Source organism: Castor canadensis, chromosome 12, assembly GCF_047511655.1.
Source record: "Castor canadensis chromosome 12, mCasCan1.hap1v2, whole genome shotgun sequence".
NCBI lineage: Eukaryota > Metazoa > Chordata > Mammalia > Rodentia > Castoridae > Castor > Castor canadensis.
In genome coordinates this window covers 60,284,213-60,310,045 of record NC_133397.1, presented here as the reverse complement: position 1 = coordinate 60,310,045, position 25,833 = coordinate 60,284,213, and the positions used below count along the sequence as shown (strand labels likewise).

Here is a 25,833-nt window from a genome sequence, read left to right as displayed (position 1 = left end):
CTGACACACATACAATAGGAAAAGCATGACTTCACAGAAGTCTTGTAAGGTACATGAAGCTAGGTAGGAAGATTGTTTGTGAATGATGCTGAGTAAGTGGTTTCATTAGCAACATTTAAAGATACCTGGTAGGTATACAATACTGGGCTAGGTGCTATGGGAGATACACAAGCATAATACATTTTCTGACCCCAAAGGTTTAGTACTGGAAGACAAATATAAATATATAAGAATTTAAATATGAATTCATAGGAGAAGAATTTTAAGCGATACTGAGTGATTATGACAGACCAAAGGGTGGCAAACCTTTTCTATAGAGGGCTAGGTAGTAAATATTTTAGGCTTGTTGGCCAAACTGTCTCTGTCATAATTATTCAATTCTGCCTTTGGAGAAACGCAACCAAAGTGTACTACTTAGACTTTTTTGTTGCTGTGACAAATGCCTGAGAGAAACAACTTAAAGGAGGAAAGACTTATTTTGGCTCACAGTTTCATACTTGGTTGGAGTCATTGCTTTGGACCTGAGTCAAGGCATAATATGATGTTGTGCACGTGGCAGAGGAGGCTGTTCAACTCATGGTGGCCAGAAAGTCTAGTGAAACAGGATGGGACCAGGGACCAGGTATAACCTTCAAGGGCATGCCCCCAGTGACCCACCCCCGCCAATAAGGCTCTACTTCCTAATACTCCATTCAGCCATGAACTCATGAATGGATTAACTCATTGATGAGGTTAGCACCCTCATGATCCAATCACATCTCAATGATTGGAACCACCAACTGGGAACCAAGACTTTAATGCATAAACCTTTTGGGAGACACTTCATATCAAAGCACAGCACATAGACTATAGAATAATCAATAGGCATGACTTGATTTGGCTTGAAGCCTTTCTGACCTCCTCCTGTCAACAGTAAGTTCTGTGTTATTATGTAGGGTAGTCATGGAAAGTTTTATTGAGGGGTTCACCTTGATCAAGGTTTTGAAGAATAACTGGGACTTGACTACTGGAGAGTGAACAGTTGAACAAAGGACATACTCAGTTATAAAAGAAATGCTTAAGAGTTCTTGAACAAATCATCCTGCCTACTGTAGACACTTGGCTCCTTATTGACTAGATTTCTATTATAGAGGCATTTCTGGATGTAAAGAATTAAGAAGACCCTTTCCATAAGCCCATTCCAGTATGCTGGGCAGGTATAAAGTCATCATTACCCCTACCGTAGGGTGGGGATGGGGGTCTTAAATAATTATTTCTGCTTCTAATCTGCTTCTTGTCCTGGCAGTAATGTAATTGACTGTCCTTTTCTAGAATTAGATTGCTTCAGTTCACTTCCCAACTTCACTACTTATTAGCTGTGTGACATTTAGCAAGTGACTTAATCATTCTGGGCCTCACTTTTCTTTATCTGTGTGATTGGGATCATAATAACATTGTCATTATGAGGATTTAGTGGAATAATCCATGTAAAGTGCTGAGCACAGTAGTGCTGGCAATAATAAAAGCTCATGAAATGATGGCTGTTACTTTATAATTTCTAAATCAGATTGAAGGCATTAGTGTTGCTCTGTTGGAATTGTTTTAGATTCGTAACGTGAGGATATGCCCAGCATAACTTGACTGTTTCTCTTTGTGTGAATAGATTTAACTGAGGAACTTTATAAGGGCTGTAAATGGTAGAAATTTTTGTGTGCCTCAGCATTATCTCAAGGAAATAAATCTGTCGCTTTTTTGTTTGTTTGTTTTTGTGGTACAGGGGGTTAAACTCAGGGCCTTGTGCTTGCCAGGCAGGTGCTCTACCACTTGAGCCATTCCACCAATCCTGTCTCAACCATTCTGAATACATAATTCTGTAATGAAGACTTCTTCATAAGAGCATATCTGCTTAGACTCATAGCCATTGTTTTCTGCCTCAGCGACTGATACCAAGGTCAGGTTGCTAGTGCCCCTAAGTGTACTAGCCCCAGTCCTTCCATTATTCTCTGGCAGAACAGTAGACTTTAGACCTGAGGCTGAAAGAGTTCCTACTGAAGTTCCAAGGAATGTAAGTTAAAATAAAACCCTTTACAACAATAGTACCAAAAGTGAAGTTCAGTAGGAATAAGAAACCATAAACTTCAGAATCAGTTTGCAGCAAAGACTTCAGATAATTTGCATTAATGGATAGAGACTAAAGAATATACTTAATTCAATTTTTAGAAGAATTAAAAAAATAAAATAAAGAGCCAGTTGCTGGTGGCTCATGCCTGTGATCCTAGCTACTTGGGTGGTTGAGATTGAGAGGATCACAATTTGAAGCCAGCCCAGGCAAATAGTTCACTAACACCATGTCCAAAGTAACATAGAGTAAAATAGACTGGAGGTGTGTCTCAAGCAATAGAGCACCTGCTTTGCAAGTGTGAAGACCTGAATTCAAACCCTGCTCCCATCAAAAACCAAACCAAAACAAAACGAATTTAAAAAGTTTAGAAAGTAGCATGGGAACAAGAGAATATTGTAATCAACCAGGTATTTTTTGACAAAGGTAATATATGTCACCTTTTGTTTTCTTGTTTTGAACTCAGGGCTTTACATTTGCTAGGCAGATGCTCTATCACTTGATTAACCAGGTATTTTAAAAAGAACCAGTAGCAATAGTATTTAGTGGCTCCTATCTTGCTTCTGACAGACTGGGTTCATGCATGGTGATTGCATGTGCACACACACAAATACAGTGTTATGTGTGTTTGGTTGTTTCTTTCTTTTTTTCTTTTCCTCTCCCCCTCCCCTCCCTTCCCTTCCCCTCTCCTCTCCTCTCTTTTATTTATTTCATTTGATGGACATTTTCTGTACCAAGCATATGGTAGGCACTAAGTAGAGAAGACAGATGTGATTGAGAGATGATGACTTGTCTTTGAGGAGCTTATAGTCTAACCTTCCTTTGTTTTCTAAAGGCGATCCATCTTTGGAAGGCTGAAAACAAAAGATAGTGGAGATTACATTCTTACTAGCCTAACAAGATTTTTTTTTGCTGCTATTTTACTGTTCATGCATAGCCAGGTTTGTTTTCCAGCATGCAGTCAGCTTAGTTCCTCATACCAAGAATTAATCAGTGCATCTTGAGAATATAGTGTCCACTATTTTTGGAGTTGTCTTTATTACGAGAGCCCTTTGATACCAGGGATTTCTCTAGGTTTTGGTCCTTATAAGCTTCTTAGAATTCCTAACTCACTACCCAAAGACTTCATTTATAAAAACAAAACAAAACAAAAAAACCTATGGCAATATTTTAATAGAGAAACTGCCCATTTTAACAGGGAAAATTTCCACACATTTATTCACTTTGAGAAGTATCTAAAATATAAAAAATATCGATTCTGAACATCCTAACCTATTGTAAAGACATAGGTACATGTACTTAAAAGATGCAAGTGGAGTAACTGATGTCATGGAAGAATGAAATACTGAAGGGAAATAGGGAAGGAGTGACAGTTTTCTGAGTGGGGGCCTGAGGAGGGTTTCTGAAAGGAGGTGATCTTTTGAATTTGAGATTGAAAGATGAATGATTATTTGATAGCTGGACTGGGAGGTGGGTATCGTTGAGCACATTCTAAACTGAAAGAAGAGCAAGAGCTTAAAAGTATGGGGATTGTTTCTGCAAAGATGAGAATTGTGGCTGGGAATCTGGAAAAGTAGTACTCTGGATTCCCCTACTGTAGAGTCTCCTCTTTCTGCCTTTTCTGCCCTCATTTGATTCTGTTATTGTGCATCTCCTTTTGTTCCACTTGGGACGACTCCTGTTGAGATACTTTACAAGAAATACTTTCCTGTATGCACTAATGAGATTGCCAGAAATAATACATTTTACCTATGTGATTATGAAGCCAAATTTCCACATGCATTGCTAAATGATATCTTGGAATGAGTGGTTGGGGAATGTCTTTCAGGTTGAGAATATCCTCTTGCATGACAGAGGCCACTATGTCCTGTGTGACTTTGGAAGTGCTACAAACAAATTTCAGAATCCACAAACTGAGGGAGTGAATGCAGTAGAAGATGAGATTAAGAAGTAAGCCCTTTCTACTTTCTTAGACTTGTGTCCATTATCAGATAAGCAATTTTACTTTCTGCTTATACATGAAATAGAATGGGAAGAAAATGGTGCCAGTTATCCTTGTCCTGGACCATCCTCTTCATAGATTTTAAATGAAGGATGAGGAGGGAGTCACAAGCATTGATCAGTGGAGTAAAAGAAGGAATCTTGTAACACTTTTTCAATGGTTCTGTGGTCATTGTGCACACATATGTTGATTTACAGTGTCACTGACCCATAAAAAGTTGAATGGTTCACACAATGCTAAAGTACTCTGATGTTGCCAAGTGATCACAATAACTGTGACATTATCAATAAGACACACGTGCTTTTTACTGAACTGTAAATTGCTGCTTCCTTCCTGTTCATGAGGAGCTCACCTAAAGTCTAATGGAATTGGTGGTGAGTAGGTCTGTTGAAGTCTTTACAGATATTAAATCAGTGACTTCTTCAGAAAAACTCTTTAGATTTGTGACTCCAGTAAGAAGCTGACCTATTTTCCCCTCTTACCCACAGTGTTGGGTTCTTCATAGGCAACAGCACTCATTATTGCTGCTAGTAAATCAGCTGTTTAACATGCATATATAGCTCTTTTTTCTTTCTTCGCTTTCATGTATCACCCCATGCATCTGGTCCAAGGCCCTGGGACACACCTAAACCAGTCCCATCTGGGGTTTAGAGACTGGAGCAGCACAGTTCATGTGCTTGGTAATACCAAGATATTCACTCTGAGGGTGAGCTTACACTACTCTTTTCTTGATTCAGAGATAAAAAACACTGTTGTTTTAGGCTTGTTCCAGGAGCAAAGATCAAGAGCACTTGATCCCATCACCCCCACCCCAGCCAGGGCTCACTTTCTGCTATTCTCTACAGTATTGTAGATAGCATTGCATCTCCCATGAGCAACATTTGAAGGGTATACTATTTTAAAAAAAATAGCAAAATATAGTGTTATACAACAGAGATTTAGAGGAGAATATGTTGTCATTTGACAACCCCAAACAAGTTGTTCTTAGAACATGTTTAGTTTATTAGTGTCTGGGTGCCCACACATTCTTAGATTAGAGGGTCTGTTGCTAGAGGACCATGGTATGGTGATATTATTGTACCAAGGACAACCTTTCATCTTATTGTACTAATATTTCATACTCTCTTCTGCAGATTGCTCCCAGGGAACTGTATTCTATTAATGTTTTTTAAAAAGTTCTGCCTCTCCTGGTTTTGAATAATAGCTTGATATATTTAACAAAACATGAATCTCTTGATTATAGATACACAACACTATCCTATCGAGCACCAGAAATGGTCAACTTGTACAGTGGCAAAATCATCACTACGAAGGCAGACATTTGGGTAGGTGTCAACTAAGCTATTCATATCCAGATATCAGCAGTCATTGATGTCAACTCCCGAGTTTAATGCAGGCAGTGCATTAGCATGTAGCACCAATACCACAGAACTATCTACTTCTTGTGATGTGAGGGGACCAGCTACTGCCTCTTAGAACATGACAAAGAAAATGACTTCAGAATTATAAAATTATTCTGGTGTTTTCACTTATATGTTACTAGTTCTTGAGAGCAAACCATGTAAAATATTTGTTCTTTGCTGGAGCACAGTTTGGTAATAATAGTGTAAATATGTAACTCAGCTGCTAAATAATAATGTTGAGCTGTAAATTCAGGTTTCTAATAAATAAATAATGTACAGATTTTAGATCTGTAGTAAATGTGGATGGTACCAGTATCTCTCTGTAGATCCATCTAGAGTTATGGTAAATAAATTACTAATAGCAATCTGCTTTCTTCATTTTTTAGGCTCTTGGATGCTTGTTGTATAAATTATGCTACTTTACTTTGCCATTTGGGGAGAGTCAGGTGGCAATTTGTGATGGAAACTTCACAATTCCTGATAACTCTCGATATTCTCAAGACATGCACTGCCTTATTAGTAAGTGTTTCAAGTTTCTAGTTTCACATTTTTATTTCTAATAACAGGAATGAATTGAAAGATAAAGGGATTAGGTTCCAGTACTAATGGATTGGATACAGAGATAAATCAGTTGAAGGGCTGGCAAAGTGGCTCAAATGGTAGAGCACCTACCTAGCAAGTGTGAGGCCCCGAGTTCAAGCCCCAGAAAAATTTAAAAAAGAAACAAATCAGATGATAATAGTTGGGAATGCAAAGATAATGTAACAATTCCTCATTAGAGAGGTGGGTCTTTTTGCTGGACACTTGTTTCATACCTGAGCCAGCCGCACACGTAGAAATGCTAATTGGGCTTTGAGCATTACAGTACTGCTGTTTTTTGTTGCAATCTGTATGAAAGCTCTGATACCAAGAGAGTCCAGCTGACTCATATCAAGTGATAAGACATTCATCTTTGCAAACTGGAAGCAACTCAAATGAGAATGATTGCAGTGCCTTCATTGAAATGAATACATAATTAAGACTACATAACTCCACGAAACCAGGTTTTTCTTCTCATTTAGGTTAATCACTGGGTTTTTATAACAGCCAAACTGAATAGTTTATTTAAAATAGTCTTAAGATTCCTCACTTTTTTATGTCTTCATAGCAAGCATATGTACTAACATCTATTAACCAGATGGTGGAATAAGTAATCTTTAGACAAGACCCTGCACTAAATGCTAAAGAAACAGATTTTTTAAATCTTCTTTCAAAATATTGGTCAGGCATTTAGCATCTGAGTTTTAACTATTATGAATTATAAATTCTAAGCAACCCAGTTTAGATCCTGCGGGGATGCACTGAAAAACAGAAGCAGCAGATGTGAAGGGGAGACATGTGTTGAATGCTTACTTGTATCTCATCTAATTCTTTCTTCTGTTTTCTTTTTGCTGGGAGAACTCAGGACTTCACACTTGCAAAGCAGGCACTCCACTGAGCCACACTTCCAGTACATTTTGCTGTGGTTATTTTGGAGATGGGGTCTCACAAAGTATTTGCCTGGGCTGGCTTAGAACTGCTTTCCTCCTGATCTCAGCCTCCCAAGTAGTTAGGATTACAGGCTTGAGCCACCAGCACCCGGTTAATTCTTAAAATGCTCTAAATTTTAAGTATAATTATCCTTGTTTTGCACGAGAGGATACTAAGAATGTATAGGTAACTTACTGAAGTTAGTATTGTTGTAGCTTTTAAGTGACTACCCTTTCCATTGTGCCAGTTTTATCAATCAGTCTCTTCTATTATTAATGAAAAAGAGGGGAGGTATTTAAAGGAATAGGATATGGCATTTAATGATTGTTAAATTATTTTCAGAGGTAAAGCATTGCATCTATACTAGAATTGCAGATACGTAAATAAGATTGGGAAGACATATGAGAAAGTAGCCAAATTTGATATAACTAGGATCATTTTGGGACATTTTTGTCTTTTAACATTTGTAGAGTAAATTCATATAGGGAAACACAGCTCTTTATGAATGTCTATAGCACTGACATCTTTCCCAAAGTATACTTTGCAAACTATTTAAAGATTTCGTTATCACCTTGAACTCACGAGCCTAAAATTCAGTTTATCATTGTACCCCTTCTTTTTAACCAAAGTATAAGATTCCCCTCTCTTCAGTTTCTCATTGGATCTCCATTCTAGCTTCGATGAATGAAATTTAAATTTTTCTTTGGATCTGGCTAGCAAGATGGAGGGAAGAATTAGTAATCACCCAATTTTTTTTTTTTTGAGTTACTGTTATTTTCACTGATTCTCTTGATTCTCATTGTCACCATAGTATGTACAGACTCTGTCAGTATAGGCTCATGCCTATACTGGTAAATTGGAGTTTCCCTCCTCTCTCTTCAATCTATTTAATGCAACCTTGCCAGAAGATTGCTCTTAGCAAACATCAGCCTCTCATGCCCTGTTCAGTAAATTTGAGTGGCTGCCAATGGGCCCACAGTGGGACCCAGATCCTTAATGTGACCTTTAAGATCCTTCATGTTCTGGTTCCATCCACTCAGAGAGAACCTTTCTCTCTACCCTGACCTTTGGGCTCCTCCGTTTCCATTCAGCAGAGTGTTCATTCTCTTGCTTTTATCCAAGTTCTCCTTTGCCCACACTGTTCTCTCACCTCAACTGTCTTTTTCTCTGCTTTACCCCACCACCCCTGCTTTCCATCCTGCCTCTATGCAAGGCCTTCCAAGGCTGCCTAGAGCTTGCCAAGAGAATTTCTGAGCTTAGTGTCCAAAGCATCCACTTAATACTTAAGCAGTAAACTGCCTTGCATTGTTGTTTGTATATTTATGATGTGTGTGCTCGTATCTTCACCAAGACTTTTTCTGAGAGGTTTTCCAGCTTCAGAGAGAGCAGAATCTCAAAGGACCTGGAAATAGGTGATCTCTGGATTACAGTTAAAGTAGCTTTGTATATTATTTTCCTTAAATTGGACACCAGCTAATATCTCCAACAAAAGAATAGTGAATAAATTCATGATGTTTGGGTTTTGGCTATACTTATCTAGAGTAATCATTTGTTGGACTGGGCTCAAATGGAGGCCCTGAGTTCAGACTTTACAGAATATGAACTTCAACTATCTTTGTTATAATTCAAATACTTTACTTTCTTTTGTATATTAAATATCTTAGAAAAGTTAGAGCTTCCTTTTCTAGGAAAAGGGTTAATTGTACTGTCTGATTTTTATGAGAAATGAAAATTAAAAAAAACAATAGTTTAGTAATAGAAATATTATGCTTCCTAGCTAATGTCATGACTGTTAGAATATTATGGAATAAGTTCACATGTGTTTGTCTTAGGGTATATGTTGGAGCCAGACCCTGACAAGAGGCCAGATATTTACCAGGTCTCCTACTTCTCCTTTAAACTACTCAAGAAAGAATGCCCAATTCCGAATGTACAGGTATGTGAATGGTGCTTTTTAAGGAAAGTATCATTTTGAGTTCCTGGGGTGTTAATTTTCTGCTTAAATGAATGTAGATGTCCCTTTCTGTATGTTCTAGGGGGCATTTGAGCAAAGCTAACTATGAAGCAGTTGCTGTAAGAGGTTTTCCAGTTTTCCCATGGAATTTAATTATAAATATGGAACAAAACAAATGCCCTAGGGATTGAGTTGTGTACTTTGTGTGAAGGGTGATCGCTGTATGTCTTATGGACTTGCACAGCTCACTGGGAACCGTGTTTGTTGTGTTTCCCTAGAGCGATTAGGCATGCTGCTTTCCTGAAGCAAGACCTGAACTTTCCCAGCTACTGCAGCTCAGTCCCTCCTGTCTGTCCTCCTTCCTTGCGACAGAACATTCTTGATTTTGCTTCTGCCATTGTCCTTCTATGATTCACACTTGTTTTCCTCTGCCCTCCCCACACATCAGTCCTTGAGCACATTTTCTACACTTAGTAGTCCTAAACACTGTGCTCAGTTTTCAGAGTAAAATGCTTTGCAAACACCCTTTTTATAATCTTGGAATATTTTCCATTATATACTATGACCAGTACTCTTGAATATTTTACTAATGGATGCTATAATAAATAGAAAATTTCCTGCTCATTTCTCTAGTAGTGAACTTTGGACACTGCTAACAGGGCTTGAGGGCACTGATAAGTAATACTCCTCACTCACTGCCGCATTTGGAATCAGCTGTGAGACTCATGCAGATGGCATTCAGAATATTGGCTTTATTACTAAAAGGTTGAGTCAGAGGACAGAGCTTGACCAGCCAGGCTCCCTAACATTTGACCACATGACGGAGGCAGAAATGCTTGACTCCTGAGAAACAGGTTCTTCTAGAAAGGAAGGAGGGCAAGGGTGAAACACATGAGCTTATTTCTTTCTGCTAGTCTTACCAGTCAGATACTTTGTTCTTCTCCCTTGGGGAATGCTTGACATGTGGAGGAGAAGCTACAAGTTTTGTAGCAGAAATTCCCCCTTCCTGGAAACATGAGGAAATGAGAGAACCTCCTAAAAAGCCAGCATTTTCGCCAGTATTCTGTGTCAAGTTTCCCAGTTTGATGTGAGGGGTATGGTATAGTAATTTTTCATTAGCAGCCCCACTTTCCCATTCATAAATTAGTTAGCAAGAAATATAATTAGAAGCATTCAGACTGGTTACTAGTTTTTAAAAAGTAAACCTCACATGTGTCATGTCATTTGGTACTCACTTAGGAGTAGTGAGCTCTTACTTGGTGGTCAGGAAACTAGCTAGTGCCCCCTCAAGAAGTAATATTGGGTTGTGTAGAATCTAAGTAGAGGAACTTTGGTTGGCTTGTGGGTTGGGAAGGGGTGCTGGCTCAGCAACCAAAGGCACTGGGTAGCTGTGTGTTCTCCTAGCATTCTCACTGGAATTCCAGGTGCACCCTGACTGGCACCTGAGTCATTGCTGAGTTCTCTAAGATATAGTTGGGAGCTTGAATAATACAGTCTCTTTTCCATTCCTCTCATACCATCACTTCTAAGCTTTGTTAGTAGGAGACAGTGTGCCCCAGTGAGCTCAGTCTGGTGCAGGAGGGGGAGAACATGCTGCATGGGGGCTGCTCTCCTCTTCTCAGGTACCTTGCTTCCCCCACTGAGTCTGATATGCGTTTGATTAACTTCCCTCTTACAGGGAGACCAGGGCCTAGAAATCATACTGAAGACCCCAAATGTAAAGTATTTTCATCAGCCCTAGTCAGGCTGTTTGTTCTGTTAGGAAGAAATCGGTGATGTCCTTTTTTTTTTTCAACCTTTTCAATTGTTTAGAACTCTCCTATTCCTGCAAAACTTCCTGAACCAGTGAAAGCCAGTGAGGCAGCTGCAAAAAAGACTCAGCCAAAGGCCAGGTAAGAAACACTTTCTAGGGCCATCCTGCTTGGGGTACTGGACACAGGGAGATGCCTGTGTTTTTTGATTCCTAGGTTGCCATGACCAGAAGCTGCACAGGATCAGGAAAACAAGCCCTGTCTTTCCTAGGCAGAAGCTGTTCTTTGGAAAGCCAAGAGAAATATAATGAACTAATGAAATTCTGGTATCTACATTTGAAAGACAGTGAAGCACCTGCAGCTGTTTCCTTGCATAGGAATAGGCACAAGGACATCTAGAGACTTTTACAAGTTGCTAAGAGTAGCCTAATATGTGTTCTGGCTTGTGGTTAGCCATGCTCACCATCCCAATCCTCTACTGTTCTTTCCTTCTTACTTCCATGGCACTATCCATGGTAGGAAAGTGAAGGTGAAACTCATGGAAACTGAGTCCATGAGTAGTAAAGGACCCCATGAGTCTTAACTAATGTCACCCAGGGTCTTCTAAGAAACAGGGAGCAAGAGAGGATAGGACAAGCAAAGATACGATTTGGGGAAATGCCCAAGTGAGCGAAAATATGGAGGGAGCCAGGAAAGGCTAGGAGAATCAAGAGAAGATACAAGTCTGATACAGAGAGGGGAATGAGAGGGGTGGGTAAAAGTGACTCAGACTGCCACACAATTTAAGGAAGTTTCACCAGAGATGCTGGGGAATCCTTACATCAAAGTCAGCTTGGGCAGAGGAATCTTCTTTCTTCCGGGAGTTCCTAAAGTTAAGACATTAGGTTGGGAGCAGCCTATGGAAAGCAGGGACTCAGGGCATACTTGGCATTGGATTTCTGGAGCACATCTGCTGGAGTATTGGTCTTTTGCATCCCCAGTAGCTGAAGGTCTTCTGGGCACATTCACATGACTGCCACACCTTCCAAATGGCAAATTCTGGGGGTGGCCTGGGAAATGTTTGTTTCTCTCTTCTTTCTACCATCCTCCTATGGCAAGGAAAAGTTAGTGAACATTGTCAACAAAGGATCTAGATGGGAATAAGTGAATTTTAATAGAATAAGACTAGATTACTTTTGTATTTAAAAAAAATTCTTGAATGTTTATAGAATGCTTACTGTGTGCCTAGAATTAGTCTAAATGCAGCTCTAAAATAATAAGGCTTTGGTTTTTAATAAACTTAGCAAACTTGCTTAACAAGCAGGCAAAATTTGTTACTTTGTAGTCTGTCAATTTCTTATAGTAATTCTTCCATGCTCACTTCTTTGGGTATGATTTTGGGGGCCAATTTAATTAGTTCAGTCTTTTGGGTCATCTTGTACAAGGCCCAAACATGCTATATACAAAGGCTAACAAGGCTGTCTTTCTCCATTCCTGCAAAGCACACACATCGACACTAACTAAAGCACTAACATGTTGGACATTCTGTAGTTTATAAAAATGATTTCACCGTTGTCAATATATATGCACATTTCCACATTTTACATAGAAGAAACTCAGGAGCTCCTGCCTTGCATGCACAAAGCCCTGAGCTCAAACCCTAGTACCACACAAAAAAGAAATAAAGAAGCCCAAAACTGAAAGAGGTTAAACAACATGTCCATTATCACATAGTTAGTGGGACGCTAGAACCCACATAGCTTCTTTGACTCCAAATTCCATGTTTCTTAGATGTTCCCCTCAAGAGAAGACCAATGTGGAATTTCCCATATTTGAGTTTCCGCAGAAATCTGTTCACCAATCTGGGCTTTGTCTTTCTTCTCTTCTAACATCTGTCCCATCTTCTCCTCCCACCTTCCTTTCCCAAGTGTGATAGCTTTTTTTTTTTTTTTTTTTTTTGGTGGCACTTTAGTTGAACTCAGGGCCTCACACTGGTAGGCAGGCACTGTACCACTTAATCCACTCTCTCAGTTCTTTTTGCTTTAGTTATTATTTTAAGAGGGTTTCACATTTATGCCCAGGCAGCCTAATTGCAAGCCTCTTTTTTATGCTTCCCACGTAGCTGGAATTATAGGTACATACTACCACACCCTGCTTTGTTTGGTTGAGATAGGGTCTTGTGAACTTTTTGCCAGGGCTGTCCTTAAACCATGATCCTCCTGAGAACCTAGGATCACAGGTCTGAGCCACTGTGTCTAGCTAATAGCTTTTATATGACTAGTCCACTGCCTTGCATAAAAGCATCTTCTAACAGGATGCCAATGATAAACTTCTGAGTCAAGGAGGGACTTACCTTGAAGTTATGTCATGGAGAAGGATGAGGCCAGTTCCTTTACTTCCTGTTTTACATGGAGGCTGTGCCAGACATGTTTTGTAAATATTCATGAAGCATGAAGTTTTTTTTGGCCTTAACCTCAGTTATACCCCCTAAAGTACATTTCAAATTATGGTTGGCTCTGATCTGTGTTAGGTAGTAGCCCACTGCCTAGACTACTGTGAGTGGGAATTAGCACCTGGGCTTCAGCAAGTGAGCCACACAGCAATTTTTCCTATATTAGTTTGGATTAGACTTGACTGATACATAAAGTTCAAAATGATTGTGGATTATAGAAGATAGATCTTATTTTTTACCCCACAAGTAAACAAAATTTGGAGGCAAATAGGGCAGGACTAATATGGCTTTTCTATATCACCTTCAGGGACCCAGAATTCTTGAAGCCCATCACTCTACCATTGTTATAGTGTAGCCATGATCTTGTGGATCAATATGACAACATCTGTATTCAAAGCAGCAGAATCAAGGAATGCCCAAAGGGAAAAAAAACAAAAACAAAGAACACACACCAAATTACTTCTTAAGGCTTCTAGAAACTGCCATCTATTTTCATCCCATGCAAGGAAGGCCATGGCCATCCCATATAAATGCGTGGTCACATCTGGTTGCAGAAGAGGCTGTGCTGTGTGATTTTTTAACTCTGGGTGGCCCTGTGCCCAGTTGAAAATTTATTAGTATGGAGAAAAGGAAATATGTGTATTTGAGGACATGATGTTCCTGCCACACACCCCAAATTAAAATCTTTTATCTTGGATTATTTACTTATTCCTTCTAGTTGCCATGCTGGGTTTGCCCATTTGCATGCTTTTCATTGTAAAGAGACCATTGTGACAGCTAACTCTAACCAAGTTTAAGTTCTCTTTGTATCTGAAAACTACCTGCCTTAAACCCCTATTTTCATCATTACCCAAAGCAGATTCAGGTAAATCCTAGTAGGTGTTCCCAAAAAATGAAATAAGCTTGAGAAACTACTCAATCTCATTGAGATTCACCATGCACATTTACACATAAAAAGTTCTGCTGGAAAGAAATCTGCCTCATACATTTTGGTTGTTGTACTTAAAACTTTATTTGCCCACCAAGCATTTTTGTTTGTTTGTTTTGGTGTCATTTTGAAGACATTTAGTAACACTGTACCATGCTGTGTATCACTCTTTGGAAAGTGTTGATCCTGTTCTGGAAAGTCTGGAGGAGTGTTGAGGGGAAAACATCGTGTACTCTGCCTATCCTTCTTTCACTTTCCTACACTTTAACTAGAATCTTTATTTTTCCTTTTCCAGACTGACAGATCCCATTCCCACCACAGAGACTTCGATTGCACCCCGCCAGAGGCCTAAAGCTGGGCAAACTCAGCCGAACCCAGGAATTCTTCCCATTCAACCCGCCCTGACACCTCGGAAGAGGGCCACAGTTCAGCCCCTACCTCAGGCTACAGGTCAGTACCTAGATTGGTTTGCAGCTCACTCTACCTCTTGATTATGGAAGTGTTGGAAAGCCTAGTTTTGTTTTAGAAATGCAATCTAGAGACATATCAAGAACAATGAGGTGAGCTGCTGTTGAATTTGTATGGTAAGTGGCTGCAGAATGGGAGACCTCTGATTCTATACTTAGGTGGATCTCGAGGGCCACAGAAGCCTGTCATTTCTGTTTTTCTTCTCTTGGCCCTGATTCTGATTCTGTGGTCTAGTTCGTTTATCCCATACCTACTTCTTTATTTCATAAACTTCTCCATACCTTTAAAGAAATAAAACTCACCTCTTTTTAACATTCACAGAACATTATTTTTTTAAAGCTCTCAATGATAGTACAATGTGGGGTTTCATTGTGATATTTCCATACATCCATATAATATACTTTGATCATATTCACCTCCTTAGTACTTTCTTATTTCTCCTCCTACCAGCTCTCTTTTAAAAATCTTTCTTGCAGTTTATTTAAATGGGTTTCATTATGACTTTTTCATGCATGAATGCAATGTACTTCGATTATATTTTCCTTTCCCTTGTCCTCTCTTCCCCTCAGCCAACCTCCGGTTGTCCTCCCAATAGTCCCCCATTTATGTTCATGTCCTTTTTTTCCCTTTAGATCTAGGTTCCACATATGAGAGGAAACATGTAGTACTTGTCTTTCTGAGGCTGTCGTATTTTACTTAACATGATCTCCACTTCCATTCATTTTCTTACAAATGACATAATTTCATTCTTTATGACTGAATAGTACTCCATGTATATATACACTACATTTTCTTTATCCATTCATTGGTTGATGAGCACCTATGCTGATATTATGACTTGGTGATTGCGACTAGTGCTGCAATAAACATGGATGTGCAAGTATCTCTATCTCCCTTGAATATATGCTCAAGTGTGTTATAACAAGATCATATGATAGATCTAATTTTAGTTTTTATTTGAGGAATCTTCATATTGATTTCCATAGTGGCTACACAAACTTATATTCCCATCAACAGTGTGTAAGGGTTCCTTTTCCTTTACATTCCTGCTAGTGTTTGTTATTGTTTGTTTTCCTGGTGATACTCACTCTGAATGTGGTGAGATGGAATCCAATATTGTTTTGATTTGCATTTTCTTGATGACTAAGGATGTTGAACATTTATTCATGTATTTATTGTCCATTTGTACTTCTTTTCACAGTGTCTGTCCATTCATTTGCCCATTTATTAATTGAATTATTTGTTCTTTTGGTGTTTGATTTTTGGTATTATTTATAGATTCTAGATATTAATCCCTTGTCCAATGTCCAGTGGCAAAGATTTTCTCCCATTCTGTACACTGTCTCTTCATCCTGCTAATTATTTCCTTTGATGTTCAGAAGCCTTTTAACTTGATACAATTCCATTTGTGAATTTTTGCTTCTATTTCCTGAGCAATTTGGAGCCCTGTTTAGAAAGTTGTTGTCTGTGCCTATATCTTCAAGTATTCTTCCTATATTTTTCTGACGTAGTTCCAAAGTTTGAGGTCTTTAATCCATTTTGGATTGACTTTAATACAGAGTAAAAAATGGGGATCTAGTATTAGTCTTGTAGATGTAGATATCCCATTTTCCTAACACCATTTGTTGAAAAATACGTCTATTCTCTGATGTATGTTTTTGGCATCTTTGTGGAAAATCAAATGTCTGTAGTTGTGTGGGCTTATTTCTGGATCTTCTATTCTATTCCATTGGTCTACATATCTGTTTTTGTGCCAGTGCATGCTGTTTTTGTTACTATGACTATGAAGTATAATTTCAAGTCAGCTATTGGGATACATTCAGCATTGCTTTTTTTCACTCAGGATTGCTTTTACCATTTGTGGTCTTTTGTGTTTCCATATGAATTTTAGGATTGATTTTTCTATTTCTGTGAAGAATGACATTGGAATTTTGATGGAGATTGCAATGAACCTATAGATTGCTTTCAGTAGCATAGCCATTTTAACAATATTAATTCTGTCATTTCATACGCACGGAAGGTCTTTCCATCCAGTGTCTTCTATTTCTTTCCTCAGTGTTTTGTAGTTTTCATTGTAGAGGTCTTTCACCTCATTAGTTAAGTTTATTCCTAGGTATTTAATTTTTTGAAGCTATTATGACTGGAATTGTTTTCCTGATTTCTTTCTCAGCCTGTTCATTATTGGTATATAGAGAAGCCTACTTATTTTTATGTGTTGATTTTTTTTATCCTGCTCTTTTACTGAAAGTGTTTATCAGATCTAAGAGTTTTTTTGGTAGAATCTTTAGGATCTTTAAAGTATAGGATCATATCATCTGAAAATAGGGATAATTTAAGAAGAATATTGTTTCTTTAATCCTTTGTCTCTTTGAAGTATCTCTCACCCCTCCATGCTCTGCTATATTGTTTCTAACAAGATGAGTGAACTCTGCTTTATAACGTAGATTAATCCAAAATATCAAGTCACTGAACACAACCATCACTTCTCTTACCAGGAAGCTTCTTTTAGTGAATTTGTTGACCATGGCCAGACATACAGGTGGGGGCTGTATAAACAACACATAAAGTTTTAAAGAATGCTTTTTTGCCATGTGGCATGCCATCTGGTGCAAAGATTATGTTTATGTACAATAGGTCAGTTCACTATAGATATGCTGAAGGAGACAAGTATTAAATCTTGTTATTTGAATTCTGTTTTGAAAAATGTGAAGCGCATAATCTAGCAAAAAGATAGACATTCCAGGTAGAACAGAGCATGCTTTGGCATATCAGAAAGGCAGTTTTGTCTGGAAGAATTTTAAGCCTTTACACAGAGTTTGTTTTCCTTACAGGACCCAGCAGTCAGCCTGGCCTTTTGGCCAGTGTTCCCCAGTCAAAACCTCAAACCCCATCCAGTCAGCCTTTGCCACAAACTCAGCCCAAGCAGCCACAAGCTCCACCCACCCCACAGCAGATGCCTTCCACCCAGGCCCAGGGTCTGCCTACTCAGGCCCAGGCCACACCCCAGCACCAGCAGCAGCTCTTCCTCAAGCAGCAACAACAGCAGCAGCAGCAGCAGCCTCAGCCGCAGCAGCAGCCACCACCACAGCAGCCAGCAGGCACATTTTTCCAGCAGCAACAGCAACAGCAGCAGCAGCAGCATCCACAGCAGGCCCAAACTCAGCAGGTAAGGTGGTCCAGGTGTGGCCCTTGTTTGCATAGTTGAATCAAGACTGTGAAAAGGCCCGCTAGCAATAGGTATCTTCCTTGGGAAGTGCTGGGATGACAAAGCCACTAACCATTACCTCATTGTTTCTCATGGATGTTGATTCGAAGGCATTGAGAAGTGCATTGGTAACTCACACCCCTTTCAGTGTTCTCAGGCCACGGAGAAGTCATCCCGTGCTTGAAGAACTTCATTGAAGGAGCTGCTTTCTAAGTATATGCTGGGGGGAAATGACAATAATTAGTATCAAATATCCAAGTGCTTAAATTATTTCTGAAGCCTCATAATTTAACTTGGCTTATGTGGATCGGGATCCAAACAAGGTATGCACATTGTATTTAGTTAGAATATGTTGTTTTTCCATTATCTTTTCATATATTTGCACATTTTTTACTATGAATGCAATCATTTTATAATGATCAGTATATCTTTACATCCCTTTTTTCCATAGGTTCCCTTTCCCTTTTTGGGGGCGATACTGGGGTTTGAACTTGCTAAGCAAGTGCTCTGCCACTTGAGCCACACCTCCATCCTTCCCTCTCCCTGTTTTTGTCCCTTTTACCATCTATTTGTTTTGAAGAAGCTGTATATTTGTTCTGTGGAATTTTCCACATTCCTGATTTGGCTTAATTGCCCCATGGTGTCCTTTGGCTTGTTCCTGCATTCTCTCTGTAAATTGGTAATTTCATGAGGCCTTTCAGTATTCAATTCAGTCTGGCAGTCCTTTGTCCTTCCTGCTTTATCACAGCAAAAGGTCTGTCATGTCTGCTTGTCCTCCCTTTTATTGACATCAAGACCATTCATTGTTTTTAGGTATGGTCTGTCTTGTCTGCCTCATTAATTTAGCAGTCATTGCTGAGCATTTCCCAGTCCATTCATTCACTAGGAATGGAAAAATGGTATTCTAGTTATCTCTGTTCATTCAGGGGCTGGAATTTTTCTATGAAAATTTTGTCATCAACTATTTGGGTAAGTTGAAATACTGCTTGTACAGAAAAAGGCAAGAAAATGCTTGATATTTTCCCTTTGTTTACCACTTTTCAGAATAATGAATTTGTTCACTGTATCATCTGAAGGTGACAATGAGGTTTTGTTTTATATCATTATGAATTTGTGGATTTTAACATTTGGTGTCTTTTAATATATCACAGTTTCTATAAATTTATTTTGTTGCTCAAATTGTCCTAACTGTAGTCACTGGAAATCCCTCCAAATTGCCTTCTGGGTCCCTTGGATGTAATTTCAACAGTCTTTAATGATTTCCTTGCAGTCAGCAGTGACGAGCTGTTCCAGGATCATCCTGTCCTCACCCTGGAATTATCTGTTTCTCTAAGGAGCTGTTTATTTTTAATTGAAATGATATTTAGAAATCATAGTTTGGTACTGGAGATACTTACTTGTCAGTGGGTTGGTAATTGTTTCTAGACTTTTTCAGTGGACAGTTAGAAAATGTGTTTTGTTAGAACATATACATTGTGAATTCAGATTTATATTCCTAGTTCAGGTTTGTAATTACAGAATTTTTGTTTAACTTCTTGGATTTTGTTGTGTTTTTCTCATCTGAAAGTCTGGATTCCTAATTGCATTAATATAGTTAGCTTATATTTCAGGATGATAATACCAATATGATTACTGAAAAACAATTTAGGATTTCTTTGACCTTTTTCCTGTAGAATATTTTTAGCACATTATTTCTGGGGAGTTTAGCCACCAGTTTGATGCATAGATTTATGCTTTTGCTTTCTTAGTTATTGCTTTTTAAATTTTGTTTTATGAATATGTAAAACATTTATATAGTTTAAAAGTTAAATCTATAAAATTCTGTTTCATTTAATCCTTAGAGATAGGTCTCCCTCTTGTTTGAGGGTGACCATTTGATACCCTTCAGGACATACCATAGTCCATCTCAGAAATTTGGGTTATTTCCAGCATACTGCTGTTTTAAACAAGTAGCTATATTTTAATACCTACTTTTTTTGGCTAATCCTTTAACTTTACCCTAATAAATTATCAGTAGCCTACCAATTGACTCTATAAATAACAGAATTTGAGTTTTTCTAAGACAAGATCTTGACTTTTGTTTATTAGCAGGCCCTTATTTTGAGCTTTGTTGTGCATCTAGCATACAGTCCCCAGTCGTGGGGATTAGAAAGACACCCAGAAGTGTCATAAGCTGGGTGTAGAGTGCATATGTAGTCTCAGCTACCTGCAAGGCTTGAGGTAGGAGGACTGCTTGAGCCCACAAGTTTGAGACTAGCATTGGCAACATAGTGACATCCTTATCTCAGGAAAAAATTGTTATAGGATATACTGAATATTTTAAATGGTTAAAGATGACAGAGTTTCATAAAAACAGAGCTGTTGGGAAATAATCTTTAAAAAGGCTTGAAGTGAGTCTTAGTAGCTGAGTTAACATTTAAGTTATTCTTAAGGAAGGAGGGAGGGAGGGAGGGAAGGAGAGAGGAAAGAAGGAAGGAAGGAAGGAGAGGAAGGAAAAGAAGGAAGGAAGAAAAGGAAAGAAAGGAAGGAAAGAGAGGAAGAAAAGAAAGGAAAGAAGGAAGGCCAGTTTAGTATAGTGGTTAAGGCATAGCAGTATAAGGTGCTTCTGGGTTCATTTTAATGCCCTGAGATTCCTGTCATAAGTGCTCAGGCCTAGCTAAAAAGACGCCTGCCTTCTCTTTCCTTTGGTTTCAGCACTGGTCTTTGTAGTTGCTGAGACATCTGTCTTTTGTGAATGTGGTACTGTGCAGGCTCTTATCACCTCCTCACTTCTTGCTGCTCTTTCCTGCTCAGTTTCAGACAGTACACCCAGCAACCCCGCAGCCAGCGATCTCTCAGTTCCCTGTGGCAACCCAGGGAGGCTCTCAACAGCAGCTGATACAGAACTTCTACCAGCAGCAGCAGCAGCAGCAACTGACCACAGCGCTGCATCCCCAGCAGTTGATGACTCAGCAGGCGGCCCTGCAGCAGAAGACCGCTGTGGTGGCACCGCAGCCCCAATCACAGCCAGCTGCAGCTGCACAACCGGCCCCTGCCCAGGAGCCCATGGTAAGAATCAGCCAAGACTCAGTGCAAAGGCAGAAGAGAAGAAAGCAGTGAGGCAAGGTAGAGGATAGGAAGAAGGTGGCAGCAGCTGTGACAGGCCTTTGAATTAGGGGTAGGTTGCTTTCCAACCCTACTGGTTAAAATATTCTGTCTTTTCTTGATACATACAAGAATAGTGTAGGGTATTCTGAAGAAGGCGGATTTTTTTTTTTTTTAATGTTTTTAGGCTACTGATGAGGAAGAACCTTCTTATTTATCACTTGAAATTAGACTGGCAGAAAAGCTGTTCATTGCCTCTGTCACTGCCACTATTGAGCAGTCAAGGACCTAGGATTAGAGCTAATCCCTTTCCCTTCTTCACAGATCAGTTTGGTCCTTTGTGCACTTTCCAGTCTGTAGAGGTTTTTGAGGGCTTCCACCTTCACCCTGAGTCCTGACAGTGTTGTGTTTATTCTTTGTCGTGAATGACCTTACTAGCCACATCACTTGAGTCTGCCATGCAGCACCCTTCAAAGGCCTGCTTGCCTGGGACCATTTACCATGACATAACCCCTCTGGGCCCAAGAAAATCTGCATATCTAGTCATTGGAACTATCCTGTCAGTTTAGAAATTAGGCGAATCCACTTTTAGATGTTGGCAAAATATAGCATCAGACCCTTCTCCTGATCAACCTCTACAGTTTCAGCAAACTCAGGCACTCTTGCTTTGATCTTTAATGAGTGACCTGTGCTCTGTACTAAGAGTTTTCTAAATGATAGTGATAGAAAATTTTATAGTGATAGAAGGCATTTTGCATACCTAGTAGATAGAGTGTCACAGTTACTCTCTTATTCCCAGGGAAGTCCAGCTTCTATATGAATGAAAGAAAAGTAAGAAACCATCTTTCTGAGGATTGATTTCTAGTAGAGTTTTGTTGCCCATCTTAAACCAGAAAACCTCCATCCCTTCGAAAGGAAGCAGTAATTAGAGTGTCTTCTTTCAGTGTCAGCTAAATGTATGTTCAGTGTCTTTACACCTTTGTTTCTGAAACAACTCAGTTTTCCTGCAGGCATGTGGTAGACAGTTACTCTTTGTATTTTTGACAAGAGATAATGTTCTTGTTAATGGAGAAAGAGTTTAAAAATATATGATGTATCTAGAAGGGATCTTAATTATCCAGTTCAGTCTCCTAATTTTATAGAATTGGAAACTGAGGCCTGGACTAGAAAGTGATTACCCAAGATGCACCAAATGACAGTAGCAGAGATGCAACAAGTATCAAAGAATCCTGGTGTTGGTTTAGGGATAATAACAAATGCTCATCAAGGGTGATGAAATGACCAACTACTACTGACTACAAAGAAGTGTAGTCAAAGTGTGCACTGTCTTGGGAATGAATTACAAACCATCTTCATGTTCCCTAGGTGAAAAAATACTTGGAACACTGCTCTGAGATAGTTGATTTAGGGGATGCAAGATCTAGGAGAAGATTGTGCTTCAGCCAGGAGCCATAGAGCTGCCCAGCTTTGACTCACCCCCATCTCTCTCACTTGTAGCAGGGCTTGTCTATAGAAGCAAGTGAGTGAATGGAAAGGATATCCTACAACCATCTTAAAACAATATTCAGCAAGGGGAAGTGGCCATATATCCTAGATGTTCATTGAAGTCTTATTAATTATAGCCCGAAGAATGGAAGCAACCTAGACTGTTCAGGAACGTAACTGTACAGCCATTAAAAATTTTGATTATAAAGTCTGCACTAAAATGCTCAAGAATAGTGAAATTAGAAAATGTGCCAGAAAAGAGACTTACATTTAAGGTACCTCAAGAATAGTATTAGAGTGGTGCAATAGAACACTTTTGTCTATAGTCTTACATTTCTTGATATGATTATATTCCTTTTATAGTTTCATATTTTACATTTTAAAAAGTACTCAGCAAGATAGTCATTGGAGTCTACCTTTTTTTGTTTCACCTGTGGTCTGTCTCTCCTTTGTCCCCCTCTCTAAAGACAGTTGTCCTATCTTTCGATGAGGAAGCATAGTGGTACAGCAGAACACTGAGCCATAGTAAGGAGTCATGGATTTTACCTCCAGGTCACCTTGTGACCTTGGGTGACCGCTTAGCCTCAGTGGACTGTGGTACCCTCTCCCCTAAAGTGAGGGCATCTGTTCTCTGAGGTTCCTTTCAGCTCACTTTCTTTGATTCTAAGTATTTATAAACTACTTGCTTGAGCAGGTTGGCAGCTGCTTTGTATTACATGTTGAATGTTCTTGTCCCAAATGATTAGGCCTAAAAATTGTTTCAGATTTTGGAATATTTGTGTATGCATGAGATATCTTGGGGATGGAACCCAAGTCTGAACACAAAATTCATGTTCATGTAAGTCTTATACATATAACCTGAAGGTAACTGCATACATTTTTAGTTGCACCTGTTTGACTGCACCTTGTCACGTGAAGTCAGAGATGAAATTTTTCCACACATGGCATCATGTTGGTGCACAAAAGTGTCCAGATTTTGAAGCATTTGAGATTTCAGAGTTTTGGGTCAGAGATGTTCAACCTGTTGTTGGATCAAGGATGTAGTTCAGTGGTTGAGGGCTTACCTGGCATGGAGGAGGCCTTGGGTTCAGTCTCCAGCACTTTAAAAAAAAGTAAGCTATCCTCCCAAATACAAGTATCTGTTCTTCAGCCTGCTACATATGGAAAATAGGTAAAAGGAAGAAAAATGTTCTCCAAGTAGTATGGAGTCTTCATCATAAAGGGACTCAAGAGTGACACACCCTTTTCATAGTAGTGAATGTCTTATGAAATAACCCATTCAAAGCCCTCTGGCTCCTGAGAATGCTGGCATTCAGCTGGCTGTTTTAAGTTATGGAGCTGGAGCTCTGGCCTTCACAGAGCACTCTGCTTCTCCCCCAGTGGGGTGACTGTGTTACCCTTCACATGTTAGTTTGATTGATAATAGAAACTTAGATTGTATCATTCAGCTTATTGGTAAAGTGATTGGTATACTGGCACAGGGTCTGCCTCAGGAAGTGTTCCAAGTCATTGGTATACTGGTACAGGGTCTGCCTCAGGAAGTGTTCCAAGTCCTTAGGACAATATGAGGATAGTCAGTAGCCCATCTATAAGCATCCTGAGTCAAATAGCCTGATACTCTGGATTTCTAAACTCTCTCAAAACCTTCCTTCAGACACAGAATGTGAAAGCTGAGGCACTTAGTGGAGAGGCAGCTCTAATCTGAGAGGAGAGACTGGAGGAAAGACATAATTAAATCCCCTGGGGCATTGAACACCCTAAGTCATTTTTATCTCTAGATTGACAGAATTAAGGAAAGGAAGGAAAGGAATTAGGGGGCTGTCTGAACATTTTTTTGTTCATTTTCCTTGATAAAGGTGGCTGATGTGTAAGACCCACTCATGTGGTCACAGGGACGTTCCCACCTGTTTATTGTTCTGTGGTGGCAGTTTGACCCTTATTTTGAAAATGACCCATGTCTCAAGAGTCCTTGTGTTATTTATTACTGAGTTGTCATTATGAATTTTTTTCATTACGTTTTATATTTTTCATTGGTTCTTCAATGCCATTTCTGAACTGAAGGTTGGAACAATGGAATTCCACTAAAACAATTCTGTACATTTTCTCGGGGGTTGCTACAGAAATAGGATTTGGTGCATCCACCCCATCAATGAAATGAAGAACCTTATTAACAAAACAATAAAAGTACTCTCATTCTACACTCACAGTAGAAATCTGACTGACTCATTCCTGACTGGAAGCCTCAGCTATGGCAGAGTGTCAGAGACCTTTTAGTAGAAATCATTTAGCTTAAGTGCATTTTAGCTGGACATGTATCTTCTTTAGCTTCTAACTGTGCCCTGTGGAAGCATTCTGAAGGAGTTGCTTTCCAAGCCCAGAATAGAACAAGGTCCTTTAAGATACATTACAGGTTTACAGCTAGGAATAGCTTCTGCAGTCTTATGTTCTAGGCTGAATTACATATAGTTGCCCTGTATATTACTGTCGATGAAGATTGAATTTGTGTTAGTACTAGGCAAATACCATGTTGTTAATCAGTATTAAAAGTTGCAGCTCAGATTGTTGAAGGCTTTTTTTTTTTTTTTTCCTTTTTGGGTGTTTTTGATAAACTTAGCCATTTTAGTCCTGTGTTAGCTCTCATGTGGCATTATTTGTCATGCTTAGTTATTTGTTACCCCTTTTTCCTTTTCCTCCACCTTTTTTTTTTTTTTCTGTAATGAAACACTTTGCATCTCTCTCCCCAGCAGATTCAAGCCCCAGTAAGACAACAGCCAAAGGTTCAGACAACCCCACCTCCTACCCTCCAGGGGCAGAAAGTTGGATCTCTCACTCCTCCATCATCCCCCAAAACCCAGCGTACTGGACACAGGCGGATTCTCAGTGATGTAACCCACAGTGCAGTCTTTGGGGTCCCTGCCAGCAAATCAACCCAGCTGCTCCAGGCAGCTGCAGCTGAGGCCAGTCTCAATAAGTCCAAGTATGTATTAGTTCCTTTTTGTTCTTCTTACCTTGTGGGAAGGTCTGCCCTGGGCTGTACTGTGTTATTCTTCGCATAAGTTCATGGATGTGTATAGATGTATATGTAGTAGTGCATGTGTGTGTTTAATATGAAACCATTAACTTGACTGAAATTCATGTGCTGTACTGATCAAAAGAAATAATTTCCAAGTTGGCCCACTGTTGCTATTCTTTTAACCATTTCATGCTGAAAATCTTTCATTGGCCCCCACTGCCTGTAGGCTGCTATCTGAACCCACAGGTTACCTCAGCAAGGCCTTTTGTACATGTGAATGGACCCACTATTCTCCACCTTTGTGAGCCTTGGCTCATCCTGGGCATCTAGGAACTGCTGCTTTCCTTCTTGTCTCCTAGGAGATGCACATTTATTCTTCAAATTCCATGTCAGGAATTACCCTGATCCTCTGATACAACATTTTGTCTGCGCCTTTTATTGAGCATGTAACACATTGTTTTGTCATTAATTATTTGTATGTTTGTCTCACCTGGCCTGTGAG

General features: G+C 39.4%; 1 protein-coding gene across 11 annotated transcripts in view; it reads left to right on the top strand.

The window, feature by feature from the left end:
• Aak1 (AP2 associated kinase 1) overlaps positions 1 to 25,833 on the top strand; it is a 167,266-nt gene that overhangs the window by 97,296 nt on the left and 44,137 nt on the right. For 8 of the 11 annotated variants that reach the window (XM_074049880.1, XM_074049886.1, XM_074049885.1 and 5 more), the window contains 9 exons: positions 3,927 to 4,048; positions 5,344 to 5,425; positions 5,890 to 6,022; positions 8,845 to 8,948; positions 10,779 to 10,858; positions 14,372 to 14,526; positions 17,376 to 17,710; positions 20,543 to 20,797; positions 25,063 to 25,295. In XM_074049880.1, the coding sequence (XP_073905981.1) occupies positions 3,927 to 4,048; positions 5,344 to 5,425; positions 5,890 to 6,022; positions 8,845 to 8,948; positions 10,779 to 10,858; positions 14,372 to 14,526; positions 17,376 to 17,710; positions 20,543 to 20,797; positions 25,063 to 25,295 (1,499 nt within the window). The remainder of the gene's footprint in view (positions 1 to 3,926; positions 4,049 to 5,343; positions 5,426 to 5,889; positions 6,023 to 8,844; positions 8,949 to 10,778; positions 10,859 to 14,371; positions 14,527 to 17,375; positions 17,711 to 20,542; positions 20,798 to 25,062; positions 25,296 to 25,833) is intronic. The other 3 variants (XM_074049887.1, XM_074049881.1, XM_074049889.1) reach the window with 1 other exon arrangement.